This window comes from Neovison vison, chromosome 6 (genome assembly GCF_020171115.1).
Source record: "Neovison vison isolate M4711 chromosome 6, ASM_NN_V1, whole genome shotgun sequence".
Lineage (NCBI taxonomy): Eukaryota > Metazoa > Chordata > Mammalia > Carnivora > Mustelidae > Neogale > Neogale vison.
The window spans coordinates 223,730,371-223,755,774 of NC_058096.1; the positions used below are offsets into that span (position 1 = coordinate 223,730,371).

The 25,404-nt window shown below is 64.5% G+C and overlaps 1 protein-coding gene across 3 annotated transcripts; it reads right to left on the reverse strand.

Moving 5' to 3' along the window:
* Positions 1-420: 420 nt before the first annotated feature.
* DAZAP1 (DAZ associated protein 1) lies at positions 421-24,061 on the reverse strand. 3 transcript variants are annotated; one of them, XM_044254697.1, is made up of 13 exons: positions 23,887-24,061; positions 16,316-16,356; positions 15,510-15,676; positions 15,162-15,227; positions 13,290-13,400; positions 12,026-12,074; positions 8,756-8,838; positions 5,664-5,817; positions 3,972-4,001; positions 3,707-3,847; positions 2,743-2,919; positions 1,682-1,771; positions 756-822 (listed from the first exon to the last, which is right to left on the reverse strand). In XM_044254697.1, the coding sequence occupies exons 1-12, from the start codon at positions 23,913-23,915 to the stop codon at positions 1,692-1,694; spliced, it is 1,128 nt and encodes a 375-aa protein (XP_044110632.1). In that variant the 5' UTR covers positions 23,916-24,061; the 3' UTR covers positions 756-822; positions 1,682-1,691. The 3 variants fall into 3 exon arrangements, with proteins under 3 accessions (XP_044110631.1, XP_044110630.1, XP_044110632.1); XM_044254696.1 differs by lacking the exon at positions 1,682-1,771 and having other exon boundaries at positions 421-822; positions 13,290-13,397; XM_044254695.1 differs by lacking the exon at positions 1,682-1,771 and having other exon boundaries at positions 421-822; positions 23,887-24,059.
* Positions 24,062-25,404: the final 1,343 nt, after the last annotated feature.

Below are 25,404 nucleotides of genomic sequence, written 5' to 3' on the forward strand. Positions count from 1 at the left end.
GGCGCCTGCAGAGGCTGGGCGGGCGCGGCCCCCACAGCGCACCGGCCCATGGCGCCGGCAGGTCAGTCGACGAAAGCAAGGAATAAACAAAAAAACAAAACACGCTCAGTAGACTTCGGTAAGCTCCCAGTTTCTGGACCAACGAGCCCCAACCCTCAAAGCCCGGAGGGAGGGGCTGAGAACGCCCCTCACCGCCACCAGTGCCGACGGAAACCCTGCTTTTTAAATTAAAAAATAAGCCAGTATACATCGTAGAAAATTTCTCTTAAAAATCTCACAATTTGTAAATGTATATTTTTTTCTTTAACATAAAAGTTTACAATATACGGTAAAACAAAAGGCTCAGGAAAATAATTTCAAAAAAAAAAGGAAGAAAAAGAAACCTGAAGTTTTGAATTAAAGCTGAAGACTTTTTTTTTTAAACCCTGTTGTTGAACCAGTGACTTTTTTTTATTGTGCTGATGGGTTAGAGAAAGAAATATGTTTTAAAAACTTCAGTCCAGATACCCACCGCCGCCTCCAAAAGCCTCTCGCCCCCCTCCCCCCACCGTCGAGTCGCTATTTTTCTGCCGAGTTTGTGATTGTCACGAGTTCACAAGTTCTAAATCCTGGGTCTCAGCCGCCCTGACGTCCGCAAGGTGCCGGCCAGCTAGCGTCGGTACGGGTGGAACCCTTGCACGTTGTGGTTCTGACCTCGTCCAAAGCCACTGCCGCCGGCGGGGGGGCCCCCCGAGCCTGGCACCGAGGGGCCCCCGTAGGAGGGGGGCTGCTGGCTGGGGTCTGAGAAGCCCTGTCCGAAGCCAGCCAAGTCCTGTCCGTAACCTGCAGGGAAAAAGCCTGGTGAGCCGGGGCTGGACGGCAGCTCCGAGCCCGTGGCTGAGGAGGGGTCCGCACCTGCATAGCCCAGCCTGCTCCCCCACAGGACCCCGACCGTCTCCGCACAGAAGGAAAAGCAGCTCAGAGAACCCGAGGACCCCCTGGTCTGTCCCATCCGTCTCCGGCCTCGCCTCCCCACCTGTTCCCAAGGACCCGCGGGCTGGGCCCTGGCGGCCCATCTGAGGCCCTGCAAACCTGAGCTTGGAGACAGAAGAGCGCCTGGCCTGGCTCGGGGGCCGGAGGGCTTGCAGGAAGTTTATTTTTGAGTGGAATGCACGGGAAACGGACACAGCCCCCAGAATCTAAGAAAATGTCAGACTAGCGCCAGGCCTCCCCTGTCCCCCGCCAGACCCGAGACCGTCCTCCCTGCAGAGCTGACCCGAGCCGGCAGCGCCGGCAGAACCGGCAGGGGCGGGCACAGTGCCTGACGCCGGGCAGGAGTGCCCCGCGGGGAACATGCGGGCGGAGACTGCCAGGGCCGGGCAGGTCACCCCCACCCCCCCCAAACAGGACCTAGACCCTGCACTGCTGACCTCAAACGGCACGGGAGGCGCTTCCAGAAAGGGGGCCGGCACCAGACCGCACACCGGGATGCAGGAGTGTCCTGGGGCCCCGGGGTCCCAGTGGCCCAGCAGAGGGTGTGCGAAGGCACGGGGTGCCTGGGGCCGTGGGGCTGTGGCCAGTCAAGAGCCTCGCCCCGGCAAGGGCCCCATCCCGAGGGCACCGCCGGGTCCACCCCCACCCGGGGCGGCCGCTGCCTGGGCGCAGGCCGAGTGGGGGCCGTGGAGGAGGAGGTGCCACCTACCTAGGCCACATCACTGCTCAGCCTGACCATAAGAGTGTAAACAAAGTATGGGCCCGAAGCCCGACGGGTCTGGAGAATAGGTACCCAGGCCTGGCAAGAGACGAGACCAGGGTGACTACCCCAGGGCAGCCTCAGCAGAGGGGCGGGGCCACGCTGGCGGGCGGCACACCCCCACCCAGGGCTGCTCAAGCCCGACACATCCTGCTCTGGGGGTGGGGGGCGGGGGTGGGGCACGGGGGATAGGAGACAACCAAGGTGCTTGGGGACCGTGGCCAGCCACAGTGCCGGGGACAAGACTGCACGGAGTCTTGAGCAGCTGGGACTACATCCAACCTGCAGACGCTGCAGCCTGGGGCCAAACGGTCTGAGCAATGACGGGGCTCGGGCAGACCCCCAGACGGGGAACCGTGGGCTAAGGCTGTGGCTCCTGTAGGAGCCCTGGCGACAGGCAGTCCCACCCATGTGGCCCAGCAGAGGCAGCAAGAGATCCCCGGACACCTGGCCCAACCTTGTCCTCACGGGAGCTCCTCCCACACAAGCCATAGGTCGCCACCCCGTAGACCCCGGGCTCAGAAGCACCTCCTCTGTGACCAGCCGCTCGCTCCAGTGAGGCCCACAGTAACAGCCCAGGCAGTGCCTGCCGCCCACCAGAGCCACGAACCCAGGGGGCCCAACAGGTGCCCGCCCCGCACTCTGCACTCAGAAGAAAACAAGACAACCAAGGAACAGGGGGTGCCCCGAGAGGCCCCGTGCCATCCTCCTAGGGGCCCTGTCACAGCTTCGGGTTCCCAAAGCCACGGGCCCTGGAACACTGGCTGCAGGATCAGTGTTTTTCTAAGACTAGTTCCCTAGCCAAAACCCGAGAAACCAAAAGCTGCTCGTGTTCACTCTGCTTGACCCTGCATGACAAGCCCCTGCCGAGCGGGGTCCCCCGCCACGCCACATTCGCGCTGGCGGGGAGGAAGGCCGGAGGTGGGGGGAGCGGGGGTGGGGGCAGGAAGGCCGGGGGAGGGGGGCCAGGCCCGAGGGCCGCAGGCCTCGCCTGCAGGTCTCCGACTCACCGTACTGACTATAGGGGAAGTCCGGCTGGGCCGCCGGAGGCTTGCTCATGTCTGGGGCGGCCTGAGACGGAGGCGGAGGGAAAGCCAGAGGTGCTGCCCCTGGAGTAGCAGGTGGAGGAGGAACCCCTGGGGGGGCGAACTGATCCGGGGGGGGAGGTGGAGGCCCGTAGCCGAAGCCTGTGAACAGGAGAGACAGACACAGACACGGCCCAGCCTACCGCAGCTGCCCACACTGCTTCCTGCCGAGACCCACGGAGCGGCCGGGCCTTGAGGATGTCCCTAGGGTGGGCCTGGGGCGGCCTGTCGACCCCCCAACAGCCAGTGTTAGGCAGGGACCCCACGGGCAGTGGTGTGAGAAGGACAAAACCTGCCTGCCGGACACAGCGCCGGCTCCCACAGCCTCCCCCGCTGTCCCGCGGCTCGACAGCCCGTTTCTATCCACCCACCTTCTGGTTAGAACCAGACGCGGCCCAGGGCAGCGAGAGACACTCCTCTGCCAAGAGGGGCCACACGGCCGTCCTGTGGCCTGACTCAAGCCAGGGCAGGGCACACTCTGCCAGAACCCGCACTCCTAAGCCCTCCCCAGCAAGACTGTGGGACCGGCAAGGCCGGCCGCGTGACGCCCGGCAACGACAGCCATCAGCCACGGTGCCCAGGCGAGGGCTTCCCGTCACTGCCGAGGACCCAGCCGCCAGGCGGGTGCCCCAGCACGGAGCTGAGCACAGACCAGAGCTCCTGACGCTCAAGCCCCTCTCCGCGGAGTCACAACATCAGGTCCAGACGCCCCAGCAAGGGGGCACACTTCCCTCTCGCGACAGCTGCGCCCCCCCCACGACTCTCCAAGCTAAGGGACCAGGACAGGCAGCAGCCCAGCCACGTGCCCCACGCAAGTGCCAGGCACAGGCTGAAAGGGTGCATCTCTTGGGGGGCCCCCAGCCCGGCTCCAGGGGCCCGCAGAACTTACTGAACTGTGGAGGGGCACCGTAGCCCTGTGGGAAGCCCTGAGGAGGGGGGAACCCTCCAGGAGGCGTGGACACGATGTACGAGGTGAACGGTGGGGGCGGCGGGGGCGCGCCTCTCCCGGCAGGCGGCGGTCCGTAGCCACCTGGAACAGCGGCGCAGAGGGGGTGAGGGGAAGGGCGCGGCGCACAGCTCCTGCCGCCCAGGCCTCCCGGGGGCCCACCCGCTGCAGATTCCATTCTCTGCGGGGCCCACAGATAAGGACTTACCGATTGCCTGTCCTGCTGGAACCCACATTCCTAAACAGGAAAACAAAGAGGGTGGTGGGTGTCCTGTGCACAGCCCAGCCGAGCAGCTGACCCACCCCCAGCGGCACTGGCCCTGCTGGCAAAGCCCGTCCGGAAACACCCTCCAGGGGCCTGGCATCCTGCCCTACTGCGGGCACAGGGGGACGTCCCGGCCTCAAGGAAGGTGTCCGAGGACACACCTGGGCAAAGGGCTGCCACTCGCATCCTGCTGCTCCGAGGGAAGGCTCTCCCGGACGGCCCTGGTCTGTCGGTCAGGCGGCCCCAGCTTCTCAACAGCCCGTCAGAAAGGGTGAAGGGGACACCCACAGACGAGGGGCCCAGAAGCACGGCTGGGACATCACGCTGGGGGTTGGGAGCCCCGGGCCGGCTACCAGCCAAGTGCTAGTGGGCAAGAGCTTCTGGTCTCAGTGACTGGTCTCCTGTGGCTCGATCTGGGTCTCCCCCGCCAACAACGACGTTGTTTGATAGCAAGCGAGCACAAGCAGGGGGAGCGTCAGAGGCAGAGGGAGAAGCAGGCTTCCCGCCGAGCAGGGAGCCCAACGTGGAACTCGCTTCCAGGGCCCCAGATCATGACCTGAGCTGAAGGCAGACACTTAACCGACTGAGCCACCCAGGCGCCCCGGCTGTGTTTTATTTTGGGGGCAAAAACATTTTTAAAAAGACAATCTGCCAACTTCGGCTGGTTGCGGGGTTAGGGGGCGGCCCAGGTGCCTCTGGGTGCACACAGGCCCACCTGGCCTTCTTTGGCCCCTCCCTGGACACTGTTTCTAAAGGAGGCGGAGGCTATCAGATCCTGTCCTGGGGGCTCTGGGAACCTCAACCCTTTTGCCAGGCTGACCTTAAACCATCCTGCTGACCCTTCACAGAGGCCCCGACGTCCCAGCGAGCTTCCGCCCGGAGCCCAGCGAACAGGAGCAGATTCAGAGGGTCCAAGAGGTGGGACCCTGTGCCTGCTTCCAGCCAGGCCAAAGCCTCAGTCTCCCTCAAAGCATCTTCTGAGCCTCCCCCCACTCCATCCTCACTGAGAACCGTCCGCCATCGGCTCGCTGTCAGCGGCAGAGACGGCCGCCGGGGTGCGGCCACTGCTAGGGGCGAAGGCGGCAGGGACGGGTCCCCTGAGCCACCAGAGCCTCTCACTGCCCCCTCAGAACCGTGTGGCCCTCCTCCACAGCGTGGCCTGTGAGGCAAAGACACTCACACAGCCCAGCGGGGCACAGGAAGAGAAAGCCATCTGCCCAAACCACAGGTGGGGAACCGGGCTGTGACCCAAGCACACCGCCGAGGGTCACAGCACGCTCAAGGTGGACCAGGTGAGGACACGGAAACCGGCCCCTTCCTCATCTGCGAGCAGGCTGGACAGTGCCCCTCTGGGGCCTGCCGGAAGGTCTGGCTGCTACCAAGTACCCAGCATGGAGCCCGTGTGTGGCCCCCGGGACAAGCACGGAGCTCTGTGCACTGGCCCAGGGGCTGGACGCGGAGGGGCCCCGCCTCTGCCTTCATCCGTCCCTCAGAGGCTTGCGCGCCTGTCCAGTCGGCACGTCCCCCCTCTGCGCGGAGTCTGCGACGCCTCCGGCTCAGGACCCGGGCCTGCACGCAGGTCTCCCTGAAGGGGCCGCCTGGGGGCAGGACCCGGTCTTGGTGCTGGAGCCTTACCTTGCGGGCCGTATCCTTGCTGCCACGTGGGTGGGGGCTGGCCTGCCCAGCCATTGGCAGCACTGGGCACGACCCGACTGCCCCACTGGCTGGCACCTGGCTGTCCCGGCGCTTGGCTTTTGCTGTCCCGTGGCTCAGCCCGTTTAACTTCCACCTAGACAAATGAAGCTCTGGTTTAGGGAGATGCCAAGGGTCCTGGACCCCCTTCCCTTCAGACACACCCTCAGATAACTTATGACTACACTTAGCATCTTATTATGACTTAAAACTAAATACTTAACTATAAACCTTATTTAGGCCAGTATTTTTTTCTTTAAAAATTTATAGTTTTTTTTCTCTTTTCTTTTTTGCTTAAAACATGTTTCTCAGGTACAACAGGTACAACCGTAAGCCACGTAAGCCCAGCCCGCTGCAGAGCACGGGCTCAGGCCAAGGACCCTCAAGAGCTTTGCGGGACAAGGGTCTTTCAGTCAAGGTGGAAAGACAACTTTCTCCTTTGATGGCCTCATCACCCCAGGGACACAGAGGCCAGGACGGACCGAACCATCACAGCCTCTTCCAAGGCCTCTCCAGGGGCCCAGCGTGGCCGGAGCCGGGCGCTATCCGAGCTCCGCGGGGAGGGCGAACCTCGCTGGGAGGAGCCGGGCCGACGGACTCACGGGCCCTCCAGAGCCCCCCCCCCCCGCCTGGGCTTTAAACTCATACCTGAGAAACACAGTTGGCTTACTTAGGTTTTTTATTTAAAATGTCTAATGGAAGATAAAGACTTACCTTCCCCAGGCTAACGCTTAAAGAATCTCAATTAACTCAAAATAATGTCAGAGGGAATGGATGTGATAAAGAGAATCTTACATTACATCTAACGAAAAAGTAAACAAACATGCAATAAAATGGACATTTGAATCAGTAAGCAATCTTCATACTGTGTTAGGTCGGCAGCCCCGGACCCTTCCTCTTTTGGACGCTGTCAGGAGCCGCAGCCCCGAGGACAGGCGCAGCGGGGGCGAGCGTGCGCGCCCCCCTGGCCCTGAGCGCTGTGGCCACCAGCAGCAGCCCCCCCACTGCAGGGTTTAGATGCGGCCAGACTGACAGTCCGAGGTCCCCCAATTACAGGGCTGCCTCAGCATCTGCATCTCCAATTTTTTTCTTTAGCGATAAATTTTAACGAGAAGGAAGAGACAAAAAATCCACTCAGAGTCATCCTTGGGGTCTCACAGGCTGGTGCACTAAGCATTACGTATTCCAAATTCCAACAGTTCCGCAGGGGCCCCTTCCTGCTGGAGAACAAACAGGAGGTGGGACAGAGGCACAAAGACCCCACCTTCCCGATGCCCCAAGGACACCCATGGACAGGAACAAGATCCCCCTTAGCTCAAGGCCATGTGGCAGCAGGACCAAGGAGCCCTCAAAGAACTCAAAGGAACGAGTCCACATACTCTCCTTAAGGGAATCTGGTTTCCGCTTACAGAGCAAAGCAAGGCAGCCCTTGCACATTCCCCCCTAACTTTTACCCTCTTCCTGTCAGAACGTGGGGACAGCCACCGGCACTCTGGTTTTAATGAGAAGTGCGACCCAGGCCCCTTAGGGAGGTGAACCCCCACCGAGAACCCGAGGGGCTGCCGTGCCTCGCCCGCCAGTGAAGGTCAGGCACGGGGAAGTGGGCGAGGCTGGGGGCTGCTGCCGGGGGCTGGGCTCTCTCGCATGTGCACCTTACTTCAGAAGCTGCGTCCCACACCGAGCAGCCACCTCAGTCCCACTCTGTGCTCTGTGTGGACCAGACTCGGACACCGATGCATCCCACAAAACCGGGGTGGGGCCGGCCACCTGCGGATGGAAGCAGGTCCGAGTGCTTATCGGCCTTTCTGCCCCTGGAGCTGGACCGGGCCTCCTCCACGTTTTCAGTGTCACAGTACCTTCAGGTATGGAACGTGGACTCCTCCGAACTGGTGCTCGTAACTGGCAAGCGGCCCTGAAATCTGCTCGCTAATTTTAAACTAAAAGCTTCAGTGAACGTCGGAGCGAGATTTGCGTGTGCTGCTTAATCACGTTCAAACGGAATTAATTAAGCAACCAGACCTCAGGCACCTCTACGTAAAAATCGCTCCACGCGGCCGTGTTGACCGCGTGCAGGGAGCGGGCTGTGGGGCTGGGCCGGGAGAGGCAGGAAAGCTCGTGGTGCCTCAGTCCCTCCACAGGACCGTACCCGACAAAAATGGGCCTGCTCGCGTCCCGGGGCAGGGCAGGGCCGGGCAGCGGCAACAAGGCAATGCCTGCTGCCGGTGAGGCGACCGTGGGGACCGCTGGGGCCGGGGGGCTGTACAAGGGCAGAGACAGGAATCCTGCACAAACAGGGGCCCAAAGCCTCTCGCTAACTCTCAGAGACCCCACACTACACACCCTCTCCCAGCGATCTGTTTTAGGGGGGACTCCCCCCGAGCCCCGGGGGCCCCGGGAGAGGAGGAGTGGGCGCGGGCTGAGCCTGCCCGCCGCCGCGGCGGCAACACAGTATGAAGATGAAACCAGAGGTCACTTGACCGCACGGAGTTAACTACTACCGAGAGCATGTGGCTGCGGCCGGAGTTCCACAGTAAGTGACCCAAGTAAAGGAAAACCAATCCTTCAGGATGTTTACGTCTCTTTCAGTTTGATACGGACCCTGTTGTCACAGGTCCACTGCCCACCGCGCGGCACGGGGTGGCAGGAGGCAATTGGAATGCGGGACAGACATCTGAAGGAGTGGTCACTGAAACCAAGCCTGAGGCAACCTGCAATTTCACTGGAGGCCAGCCCAGGGGGCCCCCGCAGACCGTGCCCCTCGGCCGGGGGGCCACCGCCACCCCCCCAAACCGGTCCCGGTGGATCCAGAGTGAGGGGCTCTGGGAGCAGCGCCGGCGAGACGGGAGACGCTGCGCTGCAGGCAGGAGCCCTCGGGCAGGACGGGGCCCCGGGCTTCTGCAGGAGCAGGGCCGGAGCCCACCTAGCCCTATGTCCCAGCCCCTTTTTCTGCTCAGAAATTGTATTTTCCAGTGAAATCCCTAAGTTGCCTAAAACTTGGTTTGGTCTTAAGGTAAAATAAAACTACAACTACACACTTTTTTGCCCATGATGTCGTGAAAATGCATGTTGACAGCCTGGTCCACTGATTGTTCGTCCTCGAAAGTAATAAATCCAAAACCTAGCCAACGACGAAGAGTGAATCAAGGTAGCAGGGCGTTGTGACACAAAACAGGGTGATGAACAGTATCAGGGCCGGGCCGAGGGGGTGCCCAAGGGTTTCAGGGAAGCGAGTGTGTGCGGCCGTAGGGCGGGGCCCGAGCCGGTGGTGGAGCCCGGGCTCCCCGTGGAGACACGCCGGGTATCCCCCCGGGGGGGGGGGGGGCCTGGCCTCTGAGGGAGGCGCAGCCTGGGCAGGAGAGAGGCCCGGGGCGTGGAGCACGCCAGAGCGCTCTGGAGGGGGCCGCGGCGCACCCCTGCGAGCAGGGGCAGCAGCCGGGAGCTCCGCCTCCGAGACGGGGTATGTGCCGTGGGTGCGCGGCTGCTTTTCTGAAACCCGAGTCTCCCCCTCGGCTTGCAATTCGCTTTGCGACTAGGTCTGACGGCAGCCGTATTCGTGGTTCTAGCCGACCAGACTGCGGTGTCTACAGTTCGTGCCTCGCTAAGCTTAGCCAACGCCGTTGGATAAGCCCAAGGAGTCCCGTCCGAGTCACACACGTATGCATACAGGTGTCTACCTCACGGACCTACGCACAAGGTACACAGAGATACAGGCCACAACGGGTTCCAGCAGGTCAAACTCTGCTGGCAGCAGCGAGAGCAAGAGGCACTATGTCGTCAGAAAGAGAATTTTCAAGGGAAAAAAATTTAGCGTTTCCCAAACACAAGGAAGTGGCAGTATAAACGAAGTTTGGTCGGTCCGGGTGAGAGTGGCCGCCCGGCTACCGTGGCGTGTCTGGTCCTCAGTCGGCTGCACTGTCTCCCTGGGGCCCGACTAAGCGTGAGAGGCGGCGAGCGGCAGGCAGCTGCCGGCAGAGCCGGGGGACGAGGGCGGCTGCGGGAAGGGCCGAAGGGGGCACGGGGTGCTGGCGGGGGCGGCGCAGCGGACCCTCCCCGGCCGACGGCCAGAGCCTGGGTCAGGCCTGCGCCTGCCAGGGCCTCCGAGGACCGCGGGGCCAGAGCGGGCAGGGAGGGGGCATCGATCGGGAAGGGACGGCCGAGCCCGAGGCCTCTCAGCTGCGGGACAGGGACGCTGGGGCTGCAGCCACCGGGCCGTGCCGACGTGGGGGGTGGGGGACTGCAGGCATGACGTGGGGCGGGGGAGGGATAGCTCAGAAACCAGGGGATGCCAGACTAGCAGGGAGGGACACCCGGGACTCTGGAGGCTTGCCGTGTCCCTGCACGCACGTGTCTGAGCGTGACTACGCACACGCTCACACGAGAATCTGCACACGGCGTGAGGGCAGGGGTGGGGTCACGGCTGCGGACCAATGACAGCAAGACACACAGAAGGAGACAGTAGCGGGAGCGGGGACTGGGGGGGGGGGCAAAGAGAAGGTGGGAGGTGAGCAAAGGCAGTGGCCAGGGTGAGGGGCGAGACCAGGGCTTCACTGTCCCTAGCAAGACACACGCAGAACCCTCGGGACAAGGACCGGGACACTGTCTCAGGTCAGCCGAGAGGGAGGAGGGAGGAGGGAGGCGGAGGCCTGGAAAGACCTGGAAGGGGAGAAAGCAGGAGGACCTCTCTGGGACGCCCCTCTAGCCCACGGGGGGTTCCTGCCATCACTCCCCCCCCCGCTGGCCTCGTGCTCGCAGGGACCCTCAGAGCCCGATGTGGAGGACATTGTGAGCTCCCACGGGAACGTGGGCCCCAAGGTCAAGCCCCAAGCGCTCTCCCCGCCAGCTCCTCCTGTCTGCACCCCCGGCCCACGGCGGCTCAGCGTGCTCCCCGGGCCCAGGGCGAGGCCTCAGGGCACCGACTGGGGGGGTGTGAGTCTAAGAGCGGCCCTCAGGACCCCCACGCCCTGAAGTTTCACGAGACCGGAGGCGAATGGTGGAACACGACATGGGTAATGAACAGCACGTTAGAAAGTTAACATTTTCTCCAAGTGCAGGAGTTTGTGTCTGTAGCCACAGGGCTCGCGCGGTCCGTTACAGCGCGAGAGGCGGTGAGTCTCGGGTGGGGAGCCCCGGGGCGGGGCGTCTAGGGACGCATCTGTCTGTCAAAAGGCGACATCACCACTGAGGGAGCGGCCAGAAACACACTGAAACTTCGTTTACACCCCACTGGAGCGAAGCCCGCTCCGTCCTCTGACTGCGGGACTGGCCTGTACCTGTGTGACATAATTTAGCACCTGGAGAAGAGAAATCTAAAGAGATATCGTTAATCACAAACAATTCACAGAGAGAAAAGGAAAAACAACTTACTTAACGTTACTGTACTTGACTACGAAACACTTAAGTACGTCACTAAGCATGTATGTCTATGTTAAAGTCAAGCTAAGACTTAACAGCTTAATCGACATGGAGTGCGGATACGTCACTTATCATGGAGGGAGAGAAGGATGAAGTTCAAATGGCAAACTATTCTCCAGCATGGCGGGCGCACGCGGCGCCGGCTCTGCGCGGGGGCCTCCGAACGGGGCTGGGGCAGGGGCTGCGCGGCGCCCGGACGCCAGGCCGGCTCGCGCAGCCGGTCCCCAAGCGGCGGACGAACCCAAACAGACGGGCGGGCACAAGCAGCAGCAGCCACGGAAAGAAAATGGCAAAAATAGTAATAATGAACAATAATAATAAAAAAGGGCACAGAAATCGGGTGCCTGCTGTCCCAGCCCCACAAACCAGCTGGGACGTGCGGGCGCGGGCAGCTCCCGGAAGCTCCCAGGGACGCCTGAGGCGGCTCCTTACTCTCCTCCCGCTGCCCCACGGTCTTAGGGGAACAAGAAACAAGAAAAACAGGAAAAAAGCATGGGATGGATAAGAAAGTCCACGTTCAAGCCGAGCTGGGGCAGACCTAGCCTGACGCCACGGAATGAGACCTGCCTGGGCAGGGGCTCCAAGCGGGACGCGGCCCGGAGTGTCAAGGGCACCGTTTGAGAAAAGCAGCAAGCTCTCCGTACACGTTTAAAAACAGAAACCATATTGAAATTCATGTCAGGTTGCAAAAACTTCAAAAGAACGAGCCAAAAAAACCCGGGGACGTCTGACCTTGGGAAGCACACAGGCTGGGGCTGCACAGGAAGGGCCTACGTTTGAGTCGTGTCTCCGAATCACCCTTCTCTGCGGCAAGCTCGCTACCACCACCACCTAATTGTGAAATAGTTTGCCATCTGAAGGGGAAGGTCAAGGACAAACTCCATCTCTTTTACCTCGAGGCCTCTGCTTCTCTGCGTCGTAGATCATAACCACTTCTGTGACCTGCAAGAGAGACGGGTGTTCAAGAACCCGGGCGCCACGGGCAGGCACGAGCGTGTCCGGCTGCTAAAGACTCCCGAGGCAAAGGACCGCCGGGGACGTCTCCAGATGTTCCCCAGGGAGGCCCCGAGGCAAGAGGCCGGACTCCTGGGGTTTGATGCCTGAGACTCGGGGGACCCGCAGGAGGCCAAGGGGCCAAGGGGAGGCCAGGGGACCTGCAGGAGGCTGCTTGTGCCCCGAGTGCTCACGGGGAGGCACGTGGACACCCGAGGCTCCAGCCACACGACCGCAGGGCGCCCTTCCATTCTCAGACAGAAAGCAAGGCCTGGAGGGCGGGACAAGACCCAGAGCTCTGGTGCCCGGCCGCACACTCCGAGCCCACCCCACTGCCCAGCACTCGGCTGGACACTCCCCGACAGGCGCCCGCCCAGGCAGCAACCCTCTCCCTGGGGTCCCTGGCTCACCGAGCGCCCTTCGGCACGGGCTCCGGCCCAGGTCCTCTGCATACTCGGGAACCACCCCCACCCCACCCCACCCCCCACCCCCGACAAGCAGGTGGCAGTGATGCAAGAGGGCTGTCCCACCGTTGGGGGTGTGGCCCGGTGGGAGCCTGGGGAGACCCTGTGCCTTTGCCTCAGCTGACTGGACGGCCCCCACACGAGCCCGCTTGCTAGCCCCGTCTTCTGCCTGCCCTACTAGAACTCAGTCTCCTGGAGGAGCCCAGGTAACTCGAAAGCCCCGTAAGATTCTGAAAGATTTCAGCCTCTTCCAGAAACAACCAGCCTTGGGAGAAGGTCTGCTGTCACTGAGGAAACGCTGCGCAGGGGACAGACACCTAGCCGGCGAGTGCCAGGCCAGCTCCCGTTAGGCCGCCAGACCTGGGCTAGGATATTCCTCACCTTCCCACCGCGCCCCCCACCCCACAAGGCACGGCAGGCTGGTTCCCGGTTCCCGCGGTCGGGCCGAACCCCGCTTCTCCCTGACACTACGGAACGCTCCCCACCGTGGCGTTCACAACCCAGGGGAGGGCCTTCCAGATCGGCCTGGCAAGCTTCCACTGGCCCGAAAAAGCAGCAAATGCCCCCCACCCTGGGGCTCTGGCTTGTTCTGGGGGAGACAGAGGCCCAGAGGACAGAGCTGCGCAGCTCCACCTCCAGGGACACCGGGCTCCACCGCTCCCGCCCGGACCCGCCGTGCTCTGGGGCAGGGACAACTCACCACTCCGAATTTCTTGAAGTATTCCCTGAGCTCTGTCTCACCACAATTGTGAGGAATCCCACCGACAAATATTTTATTTGATTTACTGTTATCGCTCCTGGGTCCTTTCTGCTGTTTTAAGAAGGAAACAACGGTTAGTCGGTGTGGGGAGACCTCACGCCGCTCCCCACGGTCAGGCTGTGACGCCCGCCGCCCGCAGCCAGACCGAAGCCCTCCAGAAACCAGCCAAAGAGAATCAGCAAACTGTCCTAACACTTCTTCCGCCTTCCTCCGGGACCCGCGGCGACAGGGGTCTGGCACGGCCACCCGAACGCACACGCGGAGCGAGTGGCGGGTCCTGTGGCGGGTTCCGAGTCACTAGGGCGAGAGCCGGAAGCTCTACCGTCCCCGAGGAAGGGCTGAGCGGGGTGGCCGGCTCCGCGGAGACCAGCAGTTTTCCGGGGCGAACCGGAGAAGACAACGCGTGCTTGCCCACGCCTCGCCTGACCCCGGTGACCCCACCCTCTGCAGGGAGGGCCTCGCACCTTGCAGGCAGACACTCGCCCGAGCTCGGCCCTTGTAGACAGAGGGGGCCCAGAACCTCGGCTCCGGCTAGCAGGACGCCGCCTCCCCCGACCCCTCGCACCGTCTTTCCTGTCCAGGGCGCCCGGGCACCGTAGTCCCAACGGCCCTGGACCAACGGCACGGGAGGCTGGGGCGGGGGACGGTCTCCCAGCTGCACTCAGGGCTCGAGCTCCGTCAAGTGTCTGCGTCGTCTCGGCGAGGCTGCCGAGAGACTCAAGGACACGAGGAACCAAAGAGAATCTGAACGCGGCCGCGATTCCAGTCGGAAGAGCAGAGCCACGGAAGCCGCCGAGAATGACCCCAGAGCCGCAAGGGCCCCCGTGGGCACAGCAGGCGCCGGGAGCCGAGGCCGACACCCCCGCCGCGGGGACAGGCCTTGCGCGAGAGCACGTGGTTTCAGGAGATACCCGCTGCTGCACTCAGGAGTGGCAGATCCAGACGGAGATGGGACAGAACAGAGAAGGACTAGGAAAATGTTAACAACTGATGGGTCTAGGCCATGTGTTTAGGTGTCTGATGCACTACTTTACTGATTTCTCCAAACTTCCCAAAAAGTTTCCCAACAGAAAATTGGGAAAATAAAAACTATTTCAAGGGTCTGAAGCCCCTGTCTTCCAGCAGCGGATGGACCTTGCTAGAAATGCAGGTTCTCGGGTCCTGGCCCGGACACGCCGACCAGACGTCTGCCCTGCCTGCTGCCCAGCTCTGGCCAGGCCCCTCTGCCAGGACAACGGAGTCCTAGAGGACGGTCTTCTCCGAGATCTACTGGGTTGGGGAAGGAGAGGGACGGGACGGCGGACAGAGGAAGGTTTGCTCCGACAGGCCCAGCATCAGGGGCCACACAGCTCCCAGAGAAACCCTGCGGAGCCCCCACACCGGCGGCTTCAGAACCAGCTGTTCCAGGCAGCAGGCTCTCAGACACGGCCGACTGGGCCCTGGCCCCGAGCCGCAGCACCCAGATGGGAATGGCCAGCAAGCAGAAAGGAGCGGGGTACCAGGGGCTGCACTGACACAGCCCCCTCCCAGGGCAGGGTGGGAGCCACCAGGGAGGAGAAAATGGAACTCCTGATCGCAAACAGGTGTGGGAGGCCTTTTTCTTGTTTCCAAGGTAGACTAGGAAGAATATTCTTGGCTACAAAGTAAAACACACACCCACTGGATAGAGTCAAGCGACCGTGTGCCGCTCCAGCAGCAAAGCGCCCCACTGCCCTCAAGGGCCACGGGCAGAACCCCAGGCGGGGGGCGCACGTCCCCTCTTACGGGGCCAGGACACCGGCAGAGACGCCGCCTTGCCCAGCCCGGCCTTACCCATCCTTCCTTGGGCCGCGTCCTCTCCGGCTGCATCCCTCGAGGCGTGCACGGCTTCGGGTCGATCTGCAGAAGTTTCAAAGGAGTCAGCTGTGACTACGAAGCCACTTTCTCTAGAAGAGGCGTCCGCACGGCAAACGAGCCCATGCTCCTAGTCACTCCACCCCAAATCCAGGCCCTCTGGCCCCCTCCGGCCCCAGCCCAGAGTTCCAGCCCTCTGAGCCCGCCCCGCTGACCCGCTCCCTCACGGGCACACCCGCCAGGCCCAGCCGCAGAGGCCGGCTGACGGGGCAGCGCGCGGCAGTGGCGGAGGGACGGGGGAAGTGGACTCCAGGGAGGGTCACTTACGTTTCGGCCGTCTAGTGTGTGTGGTCTGCTGGCCAGCACCGTCCCCACACAGTTTGGGTCTTTAAATTTGACAAACCCAAAGCCTCGAGACTGGTTGGTGGTTTTATCTTTCATGATCACACAGTCTACAACTTCTCCATATTGGGAAAAGTAGCTGCGTAGAGTCTCTGCTCGGAGATCGGGACAAAAACACAAACACACACACCAGAGTGTTAAGCACTGGCCCCCGCTGGCGCGCCAAGCACACAGGCACACACGCTCCCAGTTCTGCAGCCTGACCTGGAAAGCGTGGAACCAGCCCCTTGTCGACTGGCTCAGCAGACGACTGGCGGGAGGGGCAAGGGGAAGACAGTCCAGGACAGGAGACCCATGGGAAAGGACGGGGTTCAGGACACGGACACATCATGTCTTCCCACGGAGCAGAACGGGTGCAACTGACCACGGCAGCGGCCGAAGGCATCAGGAAAAGGGAAGTGTAAGGGACTGCTCAGGGACCACCGGGAGTGCCAGTTCCCACAAGCTGCTTCTTCCTGAGCCTGAGCTCAGGGACGGCGCCAGCAAGCCCCCAAGCCTCCACACCCCACACAGCAGCAGCCCCTCCGCCCTCCAGAGCGCCCCCAACTCTGCCGACACATGAGGACGGCTCCGGGTCAGGTGCCCCCCACCCCGGGATCCAAGACAACGCTAAGTCAAGAATCAAAGAAAACAAGCAAAACCCCGAAGTAACAGCGAGGTGCATTCCCACGACTTGAAGACCAAGGTCATCAGCCTGTCTGCGGGCCGGCACGCGGCCGCCCGCCACCTACCTTGGGTGGTGCTCCAGTCCAGACCGCCCACGAAGAGCTTCCTGCAATTCAACAAGAGAACGTTCAGGGTCAAGACCCTTCTCACCTCCACCATGCCAGCCATCTGCCCTATCCTGCGGTGGGACTCCTGCCCCGCCCCCGACCGCGGAAGGGAGGCAGAGATGCTGCCTTGTGTCAAGGTCACGGCAAGGACATATGCCCCCCTCAACCATCGCTCAGCCTCGTCAGCTGCAGACACAAAACCCGACACCAAGATTGGCCAAGATGGTTGCGAGTGAGTCACAACACGTAAGCAAGGACGCGTCAGGGCGCCCGGGGGGCTCCGTTGGTGGAGCGACTGCCTTCGGCTCGGGTCATGATCCCAGACTGCCAGGATCGAGTCCCGCCGCGGGCTCCCCGCTCCTTGGGGAGTCGGCTTCTCCCTCCCACCTTCTCCTCGCTCATGCTCTCTCGCACTCCTTTTCTCTCAAATAAATAAATCTCTAAACAAACAAAAAACACACGTCAGAGCCACACGCGCCCGCTGGGCAAACCGGTGAGAAAACGAGACCTTGTGAAATGGACCCACAGGAGCCCCCAAAGCACAGCGTGGACTTAGGAACCGAGGTCTAAAGGCCCCCGCGGCAGACCGACTGGCCTAGAGCGGGATGCTCTAGGGTCAAGCGTCACGTCCCTTCCCTGTGGTCCCAAGTAAGGACCCACGAATCACTGGACGGTCCCTGGAGCCTCAGACTCAGCACCGGAGCCCCGTCCCACGTCTCCCACCCCAGGGCAGCTGGGGCTGTCCTTTCGGGCGGACACACGAGAACTTTCCAGAAGAACCCCACTGTTGCCCCAGCTGCCAGCCCGCCTCTCTTCTGCACAGGACACCTCTCGGGCAGCCCCAGACACGCAGAGCCCTGCCACTTCCCCCTGCCCCTGGGGAGGGGCTCCACACCCACAGGCCACAGGGCAGCATCCACCTGCCCCCCGCGCCTGGACTGGCTGGGCCTGAAGTGAATGGAGGCACCGGCGCGGGAAGGAGGCGGCCCACGTACTGGGGCTACTCCAGGCCTCACTGCGGCCAAGCTCCCTGCATCTCCGATGGGCCCAGGCCCCTCAGACACCACTCAGGCCACCCACAACATGGGCGGTGGCCGTGACAGCAGAGGTGGGGGAAGGGGTCACGCGCACTGTCACACGCAGAGGGGGACCCGGATGCTAACCGGCAAGGGCTTCAGAAGCCAGCACGTGGCCAAGGCTCCGTCCCCGTCTGAGACTTAGGGTCCCGCGGTCCCCTCGTCTGGAGCCGACCACACCACACTCCGCCTGAAGACAAAAAGACGCCCGCAAGCCGCCGAGGAACAGGGGGGCCCTGTCCTCCACCCCGGGACAGACCCCTTCGAGGCAGCCGGCGCACCTGCCACCCCCGCTGCATCCGGGGACTGGAGCTGCAGCGTGCCAGCCCCTGGCAGGGTGCCTCCCACAGGCAGCAGGACCGCCGGGGCCTCTGAATTCAGTGTGTGAGAAACACCGGCCCCGCCACCGCAGAGACAGCCACGGCCATCCTCACAAGGGCCACAGACAGGCCACGGCGCGGTTCGCCGGGCCGAGGAGGGGTGGGGACAGGTACCCCTGGTCGAGGCCACGCTCAAGGGCTGTGCGGGCCGCAAGGCCGCTCTGTGAGGACAGGCTCCCGGAACGTGCTGATCAAGCAGCAGAGGGAAGCTTACGCTTGGGGCTCATTCGCTGAAACTCGTGTCTCCTACGCACCCCTCAAAATCAGGCCAGGCTTCCTCCTGCCTGCAAACAACCCCAGGGGAGAGGGGCCCCCCGCGGCCAGCCAGGGTGCTGCCCCAGCACGCTGGGCCTCAGGCCCCGCCCGCCCTCGCAGGGCCGGGCACCCAGCAGAGGCGCAGGCAGCAGATGACTGAAGGCCCCAGGGCTGGCTGGGGCCGCGAGGAGCTGGCTGCCTGTTTGCCCACTCCTTGCCCGCAGGAAAACGGCGGGTTTGCCGTGGAAAAGCAGATTCATGCAGGAAAAAGACACCCGCAGCTTCTCAAGCACCGAAACCTGATTCACTGAGACAAACCCCAGCGCCCGCCTAGCGAGCCCCAACCAAACGGAAGGCCGCACGCAGGTGCCCTCCCCACAACCCAGTCCTGCCGCCCCCGCTCACCTACGGAGGAACTCGTCGGACCGGTCCAGGTTCCACCCCTCACGGAAATGCCAAAATCTGGCACCAAGGAGCACAGGCCAGACACAGCACCGAACTCTGCCCCACGGACTGGGCAGTGAGAAGCCAGCAGCACTGAGCCCTCGTTTCTCCGCCGTGCTGCACTGACTTCAGAGAAGGCTCCAGGTCTCAGAAGAGAGCACACACCCACGCGTCCGCCTGAAGGCTCCCGGGGCTCCCGGGCTCCCCGTTCCATCCCGCCAGCGGCACCCAGCGCAGGGGAGGGGCGCCCGCCGCAGGGGGACCTCAGCGCTGAGCTGGCGGGCAAAGAGAACCTGGCTTCTCCGGCCACTATTTCGCTCCGTCCCACAAGTCTGAACTCACAGAAAGTCCTCGGCTTTGAGAGATCTTCACGACCGAGGAACAACAGGATCTCCCTGGCCCCTGGCCCTGGGCTCTCTGAGCTGCACACCCGGGGCACCTTCACAGCAGCTCCCCCGTCTGTCGGGGAAAGTGAGCACCCCAAGCCTCCAGGCGGCACCCGACTAGCTGCTATACCTGTTCCCAGCTCCTCTGCTCCCCCTCCAAGGGCGGACTTCCCCCAGGGGAACACGCAAGAGCCACAAGGTTCCCGAGGTCCTGGGAGGCCACCTCTGAGCCCCAGCACTGAGCCCCAACTCCGAGCCCCACAGACTATGGGGCCTCCAGCAGGACTAGCTGGGAGCAGCTCCACTGCGACCCAGGCAGCAAAACCGCGCGCAGTCACTGCAGACGCGTGGGCAAGCCTGGCACAGGGCGGGGGACTGCACGGCCAGCCAGCAGCCCTGCGGCGGCCCAGACGGACCCACGGGGCACCGCGCGCATCTCAGGCCTGGGCGAGACTCTGCGGACTAAGGGCCCAGCTGACCGCGTGCACCCCACCCCCAGCCCTTCCCTGCTCTTGAGGGTACAAGAGTCATAACTCAGCTGAAGCTGAAAGTCATGGGCCCCCTCCCAGTTCCCAAACCCCCCCAAACCACCAAGGGGACCTCCTGGCTCCATCAGGCCCTGCCAGATGACCCCGAGTCAGGCAACGGGTAATGCTACTACCAGGAGGGCCCAGGAGAGGTGGCTCCCTGGGCCCCAGCCGACAGCAGGTGCTGGTGACTCCCTCTTGGAAGGGGCTCTGCACAAGCCCCTGGCGGCAGCAGCTCTGCTTAACCCTCCCGCCCCCCACCCGCCAGGCCGGAAACCCCCGTGGAGGACGCTCTCGTGTGCCTCAGGCAGCGCCTCAGGCAGCGCCGCGGTGCCCAGGCCAGGAAGCAGACCTTCCTCGGCCTCCCTGGCCCAGGCCAGGGGCTGCGGCTCCGCCCCTCCCAGTGGGCAGGCAGGCTTCAGAAAGTGCCCCCTCGCCTGCGAGGCAGAGGCAGGGCACGGCTTGGCTCCAGAGGCCAAGAAGCCGAGGGCCTGGGCCGAGCGCGGCCGCTCCGCCAACGGCTCTTCTGCCTGAAGTGCACAGCGCAGAGCCTAGTCTGCACCATCCTGCCCCTCCGGGGGGGTCGCCCGGGACGGGGTCTCCCTAAGTATGTGCTTGTCTGCCTGCAGGGAAGGCAGCAATTCTGGAGCGAAGGACACAGCACAGGCCCGGCAGCCGCCCCACAGCGGCAGACGCCAAGTCCTGGGGCTCAGACCCTGCCCGCAGCAGCTCAGGCTGCCCCCCTGCCAGCAAGGGGAGCTCGCCCCCTCCCAGACCACTGTGGGGGGGGCCGGTCAAGTGACGCCTGCGAGAGAAAACCCCAGGATGTCCTGGTGCCTGGCATGAACTCCCCCCGTGAGGCCCTCCACCTGCCCTCTCCCAGGCAGGACCAGGGTCCCCAGCAGCACTCCCTGGTACTGGGCAAAAGCCTCAGGCAAACAAGGGAGGAGCGGCTGCCGGTGAAAGTGCTCGACTCGCGGCCAGCACTGGAGACACAAGTAGTGACCCAGAGCCCTCCCAATGTCGTGGTCAACATTACAGACGCCAATCTCGTTCCCACTAGAGCAAACAAACCTAAACCATGGGAGCAAGCGGCAGGGACGCCTGGGGACCCAGGCTGAAAAGAGCAGATGTGACCAACAGGTGTCTCATCTGCCAGGATACTGGGGAGCATCTGGGGACACAACTGGGGGGGCTCCAGCACCGAGTGGGCGGGCCTCAGGGATGCTGCTCAGCCCCCACAGTGGCCAGGACGCCCCACATGTCCGCACCGCTGGGGACTGTGCAAACTGCAGAAGAACAGCATCTCTACCTTCGACCCCCAAGTCTCCATCAGCCTCTCCGCGGCAAGAAGACAACCTCCTCCACAGTCAGGACCTCTATGAACCCAACCATCAGGACCCCTTCCACAAACGGACATTGACCCGGTCCCCACTCCTCCAGGGCCAGGCCTCTGGCCTCCCCCGGCTAGCACTGCAGCCGGGGCTGGCCGGGCTGCTGGGACCGGGGGCGGGGGCAGGCTGCCGGCTTTCCGAGCTTCCAGCTCCAGCCGCTGTGGGCTCCCGCCACCTCCTGGCACCTGCTCTCACAGGGACGCGCGTGCTGCCGCTTTCTCTCCACGGAGCCCACCTTCCCCCGGGACTCTTCCCTGGACGGCGTCCGGCCGGCCCTGCCTTACTAGCAGCACACACCTCTCCCAGCTCAACACACGCCAGGGGCCCTGAAGGCCGGTGGCACAGGACGCCTCGGTCCTAATGGGACCCGCCCCCCCACGGCACTGTGCACACCCGCAAGAGGCCCCCCCAGAGACCAGGGGTCTGGACCTCTGCGGGGCTTGTGCCGGCACCAGCTCCTGAGCTGGAATTGAGAGACCCTTCCAAGTGGCCCTTCTAAGATCATGGCACAGGAAAGACAGAATGCCCTCCCCGCCCCCCAGCAAGGTGAGCGCCTGTTCCCCCTCCTCTCTGGCCCCAAGGGAGGTTATCAGCATGTCACACAGCTGCCACATGGGGCCCCACGTGACCCTGCTGCTCCTATCAGCCCTCTGCCCTCCAGACCCAGCCCTCCCTCTGCTCTGGCGGATCTGTGACAATCGGAACGATGGAAACGCTAACTGAAACCACCGGTTCTCAGCCAACTTCCTCTCTCCCGCCAGACTTCCCGGGGACCGCTGAGCCGGCTTAGGTACAGCCCAGACTCGGTGACGCTCCTCCCTGGAAGACTCAAACGCAGGAGGACAACCCCCCACTGGACAGTACCCCACGTGTCCACGCGCTTCCTGAGGCTCTGCCCCCGCACCCACACACGCGGTTCCCGTTAGAGAAAGGGGAGCAGCCCTTCCCGCCTGTGAAACGCTCCCTCGGGAGCCACTCGGACGAGGCTGACCACAGACCCAACAAGGGGGACCAGAGATGAAGGGGTGTGTCGTCAGAGACCGCTCAGGCCTGTCACGGCCCGCTACCATCTCCCATCACCTGGATCTGGGCACCACACTCGCTCCCACGTGGAAGCCACCCACAGTCGGCAACCGTGTTCTGCTCACAGCAAACGGAGCCCGGCGGGGTCACCGCACTGTCCGAGGACAGCCAAGCAGAGCACGGAGATCAGAGTGGACCCCGGACTCCCACATCAACGGACCAGAAACAAGGATCCTGTACAAAACAGAAACTGGTCAATGGCTTTTAGAAACAGACTTTTCTACCTGCAAAGCAATTCAAAGTTTCTGGCCACCTGACATTTACGACCTTAGAAGTCCGGCGATCCGGGCGGATGTGCAAGTGTGGGGAGGGGAACGCGGCCAGCCAGGGTACGAGACCCGCAAGCTCCAGGGCATCCCCAGGCTGCCTCTGCAGACCCAGGCTTGGATCCCTGCAGCACACCTCGGGGGTCTCCGGGCCCCCTTCCCTGAGCTTCGTCTGCTCTCCCTGCTGAGAGGAGAGCAGTGCAGCGCCGGAAGACCCCACCCTGGGCACTGCGAGGCTGTGCCCTGGAAGGCCAGCACCACAGGAATGCAGCAGGCCAGCGAACCCACCAACAGGCTCTGCCCCACTTCTGGAGCCCCTTCTCCCTATACCCTGTTTCCCGTCACAAGTGCCGCAACTTTTCACCCACGTAACACAAAGAACGCGTCTCCCAGGCTACGGACACGCTCTTTAAAGCAAGCCAGGCTAGGAGTTCGGGGTCCTGCTCCCCGTGCCCTACGGTGTGCCGTTTGGGAAGGGGGAGCCGACGGAAGGCACGTTCTGTGCACAGCCGCAACCGGGAGCTGGGGGCCCTGGGAGGCCAGTCATCCCCCATGAGCCATCAAGCACCTGAGCCCACGGAGAAGCAGACACAAGGCCACAGAACCCCAGCCCCGAACTGCACGGGAAAACGGAACCATAAAGCCCGGCAGACGGCCCAGGGCCGCGCTCTGCGAAGAAAGCCAGACCACGCCCCTCAGCCGGGGCAGAAACAGATTTCCGAGCCCCTCCGGGACCCCGCTCACACCTCGGGCTCCTCCGGCCCCGACGCAGCGAGAACTGCGCTGTGGTCAAGGGGCGAGCCCTCGCCAGGTCCGCCCAGCAGGTACCTTCCCCCTTTCTTTCCAATCCGCCTGCTGGGGCCGGCGGGCGCTGAGCCGGAAGGGGCTCCAGCTGCAGACCCCCGGCAGATGGTCGGGGCGCCCAGCGCTCGGCGGCGGCCCGGGGCCGGGCCCACGTGACGGCGGCCCTGGCCCCGGGTCCGCGCACCTTCCTTGTTCTTCGCCCCCCGACAGGGGCTCGGAGCGGCCGCGGGGCGAGCCGCCGCCCGCGGGGAAGAAGTTGCGCGGCGGCACAGCCGGCAGGGCCGAGGCCGGGACCGCCACGTGCGCCGCCCCGCCAAGTTGGTGCGCGGGCTGGGGCGGGGGGGGGGGGGGGGAGTCCCGGGGGCCCCGGTGAAGCCCGGCACCCAGGCGGCCGCGGCGCGCCACGACCCCCGCCTGCCGTTCCAGATCCACCCCCCCGCGGGAAGTCCACTCGCCGAGGGCACACGGCGTCCCAGAGCCCCCGGCTCCCTTTCCGGGTCCTCCTCGCGCAGGAGGCGGCGGCGGTCCCCCCGGACCCTCCCAGGCTCCGCTCGGGGTTCCCCCGCCACAAACCCGGGCGCGGGGGCGGACAACACGGCCCGGGCCGCCAGGCTCCCCGCTGCCCCGACGGGAGAGCCGGGTGCGGCGGCGACGGGGACGCCCTGACCGCCCCCCCATAGTCCGGCTCCCGGGCCGGGTGCCCCCCCCCGGCCCTCCCAGAGCCGCCCCGGCCAGGAAGCGGCGGGACGCCGGACTCCCGGGCTCCCTCCGGCTCGCCGCCCCCCGGCCCCGGCGGTCCCGGCGGCGGCCCCCGGCCCCCCAAGCCGCCGGCCCCAGCGCGGCCCGCCGGCGTGACCTTGACGGGGGCCGGGGCGGCGTCTGGGCGGCGGCGGCGCAGGCCGGCGCGTCCTCACCCGATCTCGTCGGCGCCCGAGTTGTTCATGGCGGCGGCGCTCGGCGTCCCGGGCCCCCTGGCTCGCTCCCGCCTCCGGAAGGTCACCGGCCCCGGCGCCCTCCCCACAGCTGCGGCCCGGATCTGCGCAACGGCGGCGGCCGCGCTGCCTCCTCCCCTCAGCGCCAACGGTCACCGCGCGCCTCCGCGCCCGCGCCGCCGCCCTGCGCACGCCCGGGCGCGCTCCCGCACGGGGCCTCCGGGGGCGGGGCCAGGGGGTGCGCCCGCCGGAGTGCGTGCCTGCGTGCGCGCCTGCGTGCAGTGCCGCCGCTCGGCGGCCTGGCTCCTGCGCGGCGAACGGCGTCGCCACGGAGCACGCTGGGAAGTGGAGTCCCGCGCGCCGGCCCCGCCCGGCGGAGGGGAGCGCGCCGCCGTGCGTGCTTGCGTGCGTGCGTGCGTGCGCGCGCGCGCGCGGGCCCTCCGAGCCAGGCACCGCGGGGCGCAGGCGCGGCTGGGCTTCCTTGTTTGCGCTCAGGTCGGAAGTGGCACGCGGGGTCAACGGCGGGCAGAGGCCACGCCCACTGCGGGGTCACGCGAGGCGGCGGTGCCCCTTTTCCGGTCGGCGTTTCGGCCGCGACCGCGGAGCCCGTCTGACCCGACGAGAGGGCGGCGGCGGCCGGAGAGGCGTCCCCGCCGCGTGCCCCCGTCCCCCGCAGACGCGGGTCTGGAGGCCCCGCCGCAGACGGCCCCGCAGCCCGGAGCAGCCCGCCGGGACCGGTGCCCTGCGGTCCGGCGGCGCCGCGCAGCTGCGTCGCTCTCCGCCGGCGGCAAGTGCCTGTACTCGTCGGGGTCAGCCTGAAGCGGCGGAGGGGCCGGGTCCCCGGCGGGCGGCGCGAGCCCCTGGGCGCTTAGAGTTGGCCGAGCACGCGGGCCTCGTGTCACTTAGAGCGGTCGCCGGGGCGCAGGACCTCCTTCGGCCCCTCCGCAGGGCGGGCGGGCAGCGAGCGGTCCGGGGCGGGTCGCGGCCGGCAGGCGGTCCGTCCGCGCCCCGGGAACCGCCCTCGTGCACGGCTCCGGCGCTCTGCAGGTCCGAGGAGCCCGGGCGGGTGGCAGGCACTGGTGCCCCGCGGGGTCCGCGACGCTGGAAGGACAAGCCCAAGGCGTGCGGAGAAGAAAGCGCTGGGGCCAGGCTTAGCGGCGCGTCCCCGATGCGGGGAGCAAGCAGGAGGGAGCTCAGCCCCACTTGCAGGCATGTATCCCGCACATGCTGGCCCCACTGTGAGCGCAGAGATGTCCCGGGATGCTCCCGGCTGTTAGAGGGGCCGGAAATGGGACGGAACCCACACGTCCCTCCACGGGCATCCGCGCAAGTAAACCACTGAGGGCCCGGGTGAAATACACAGGATGCGGTCAAGTGACGGAGGCCAGACACAAACTGTTCAAAATAATATATTCTTGAAAAGACGGACGCTGGGGTGCCTGGCTGGCTCAGCCAGTAGATCATGTGGTTCTTGATGTCGGGGTCATGAGTTCAAGCCCT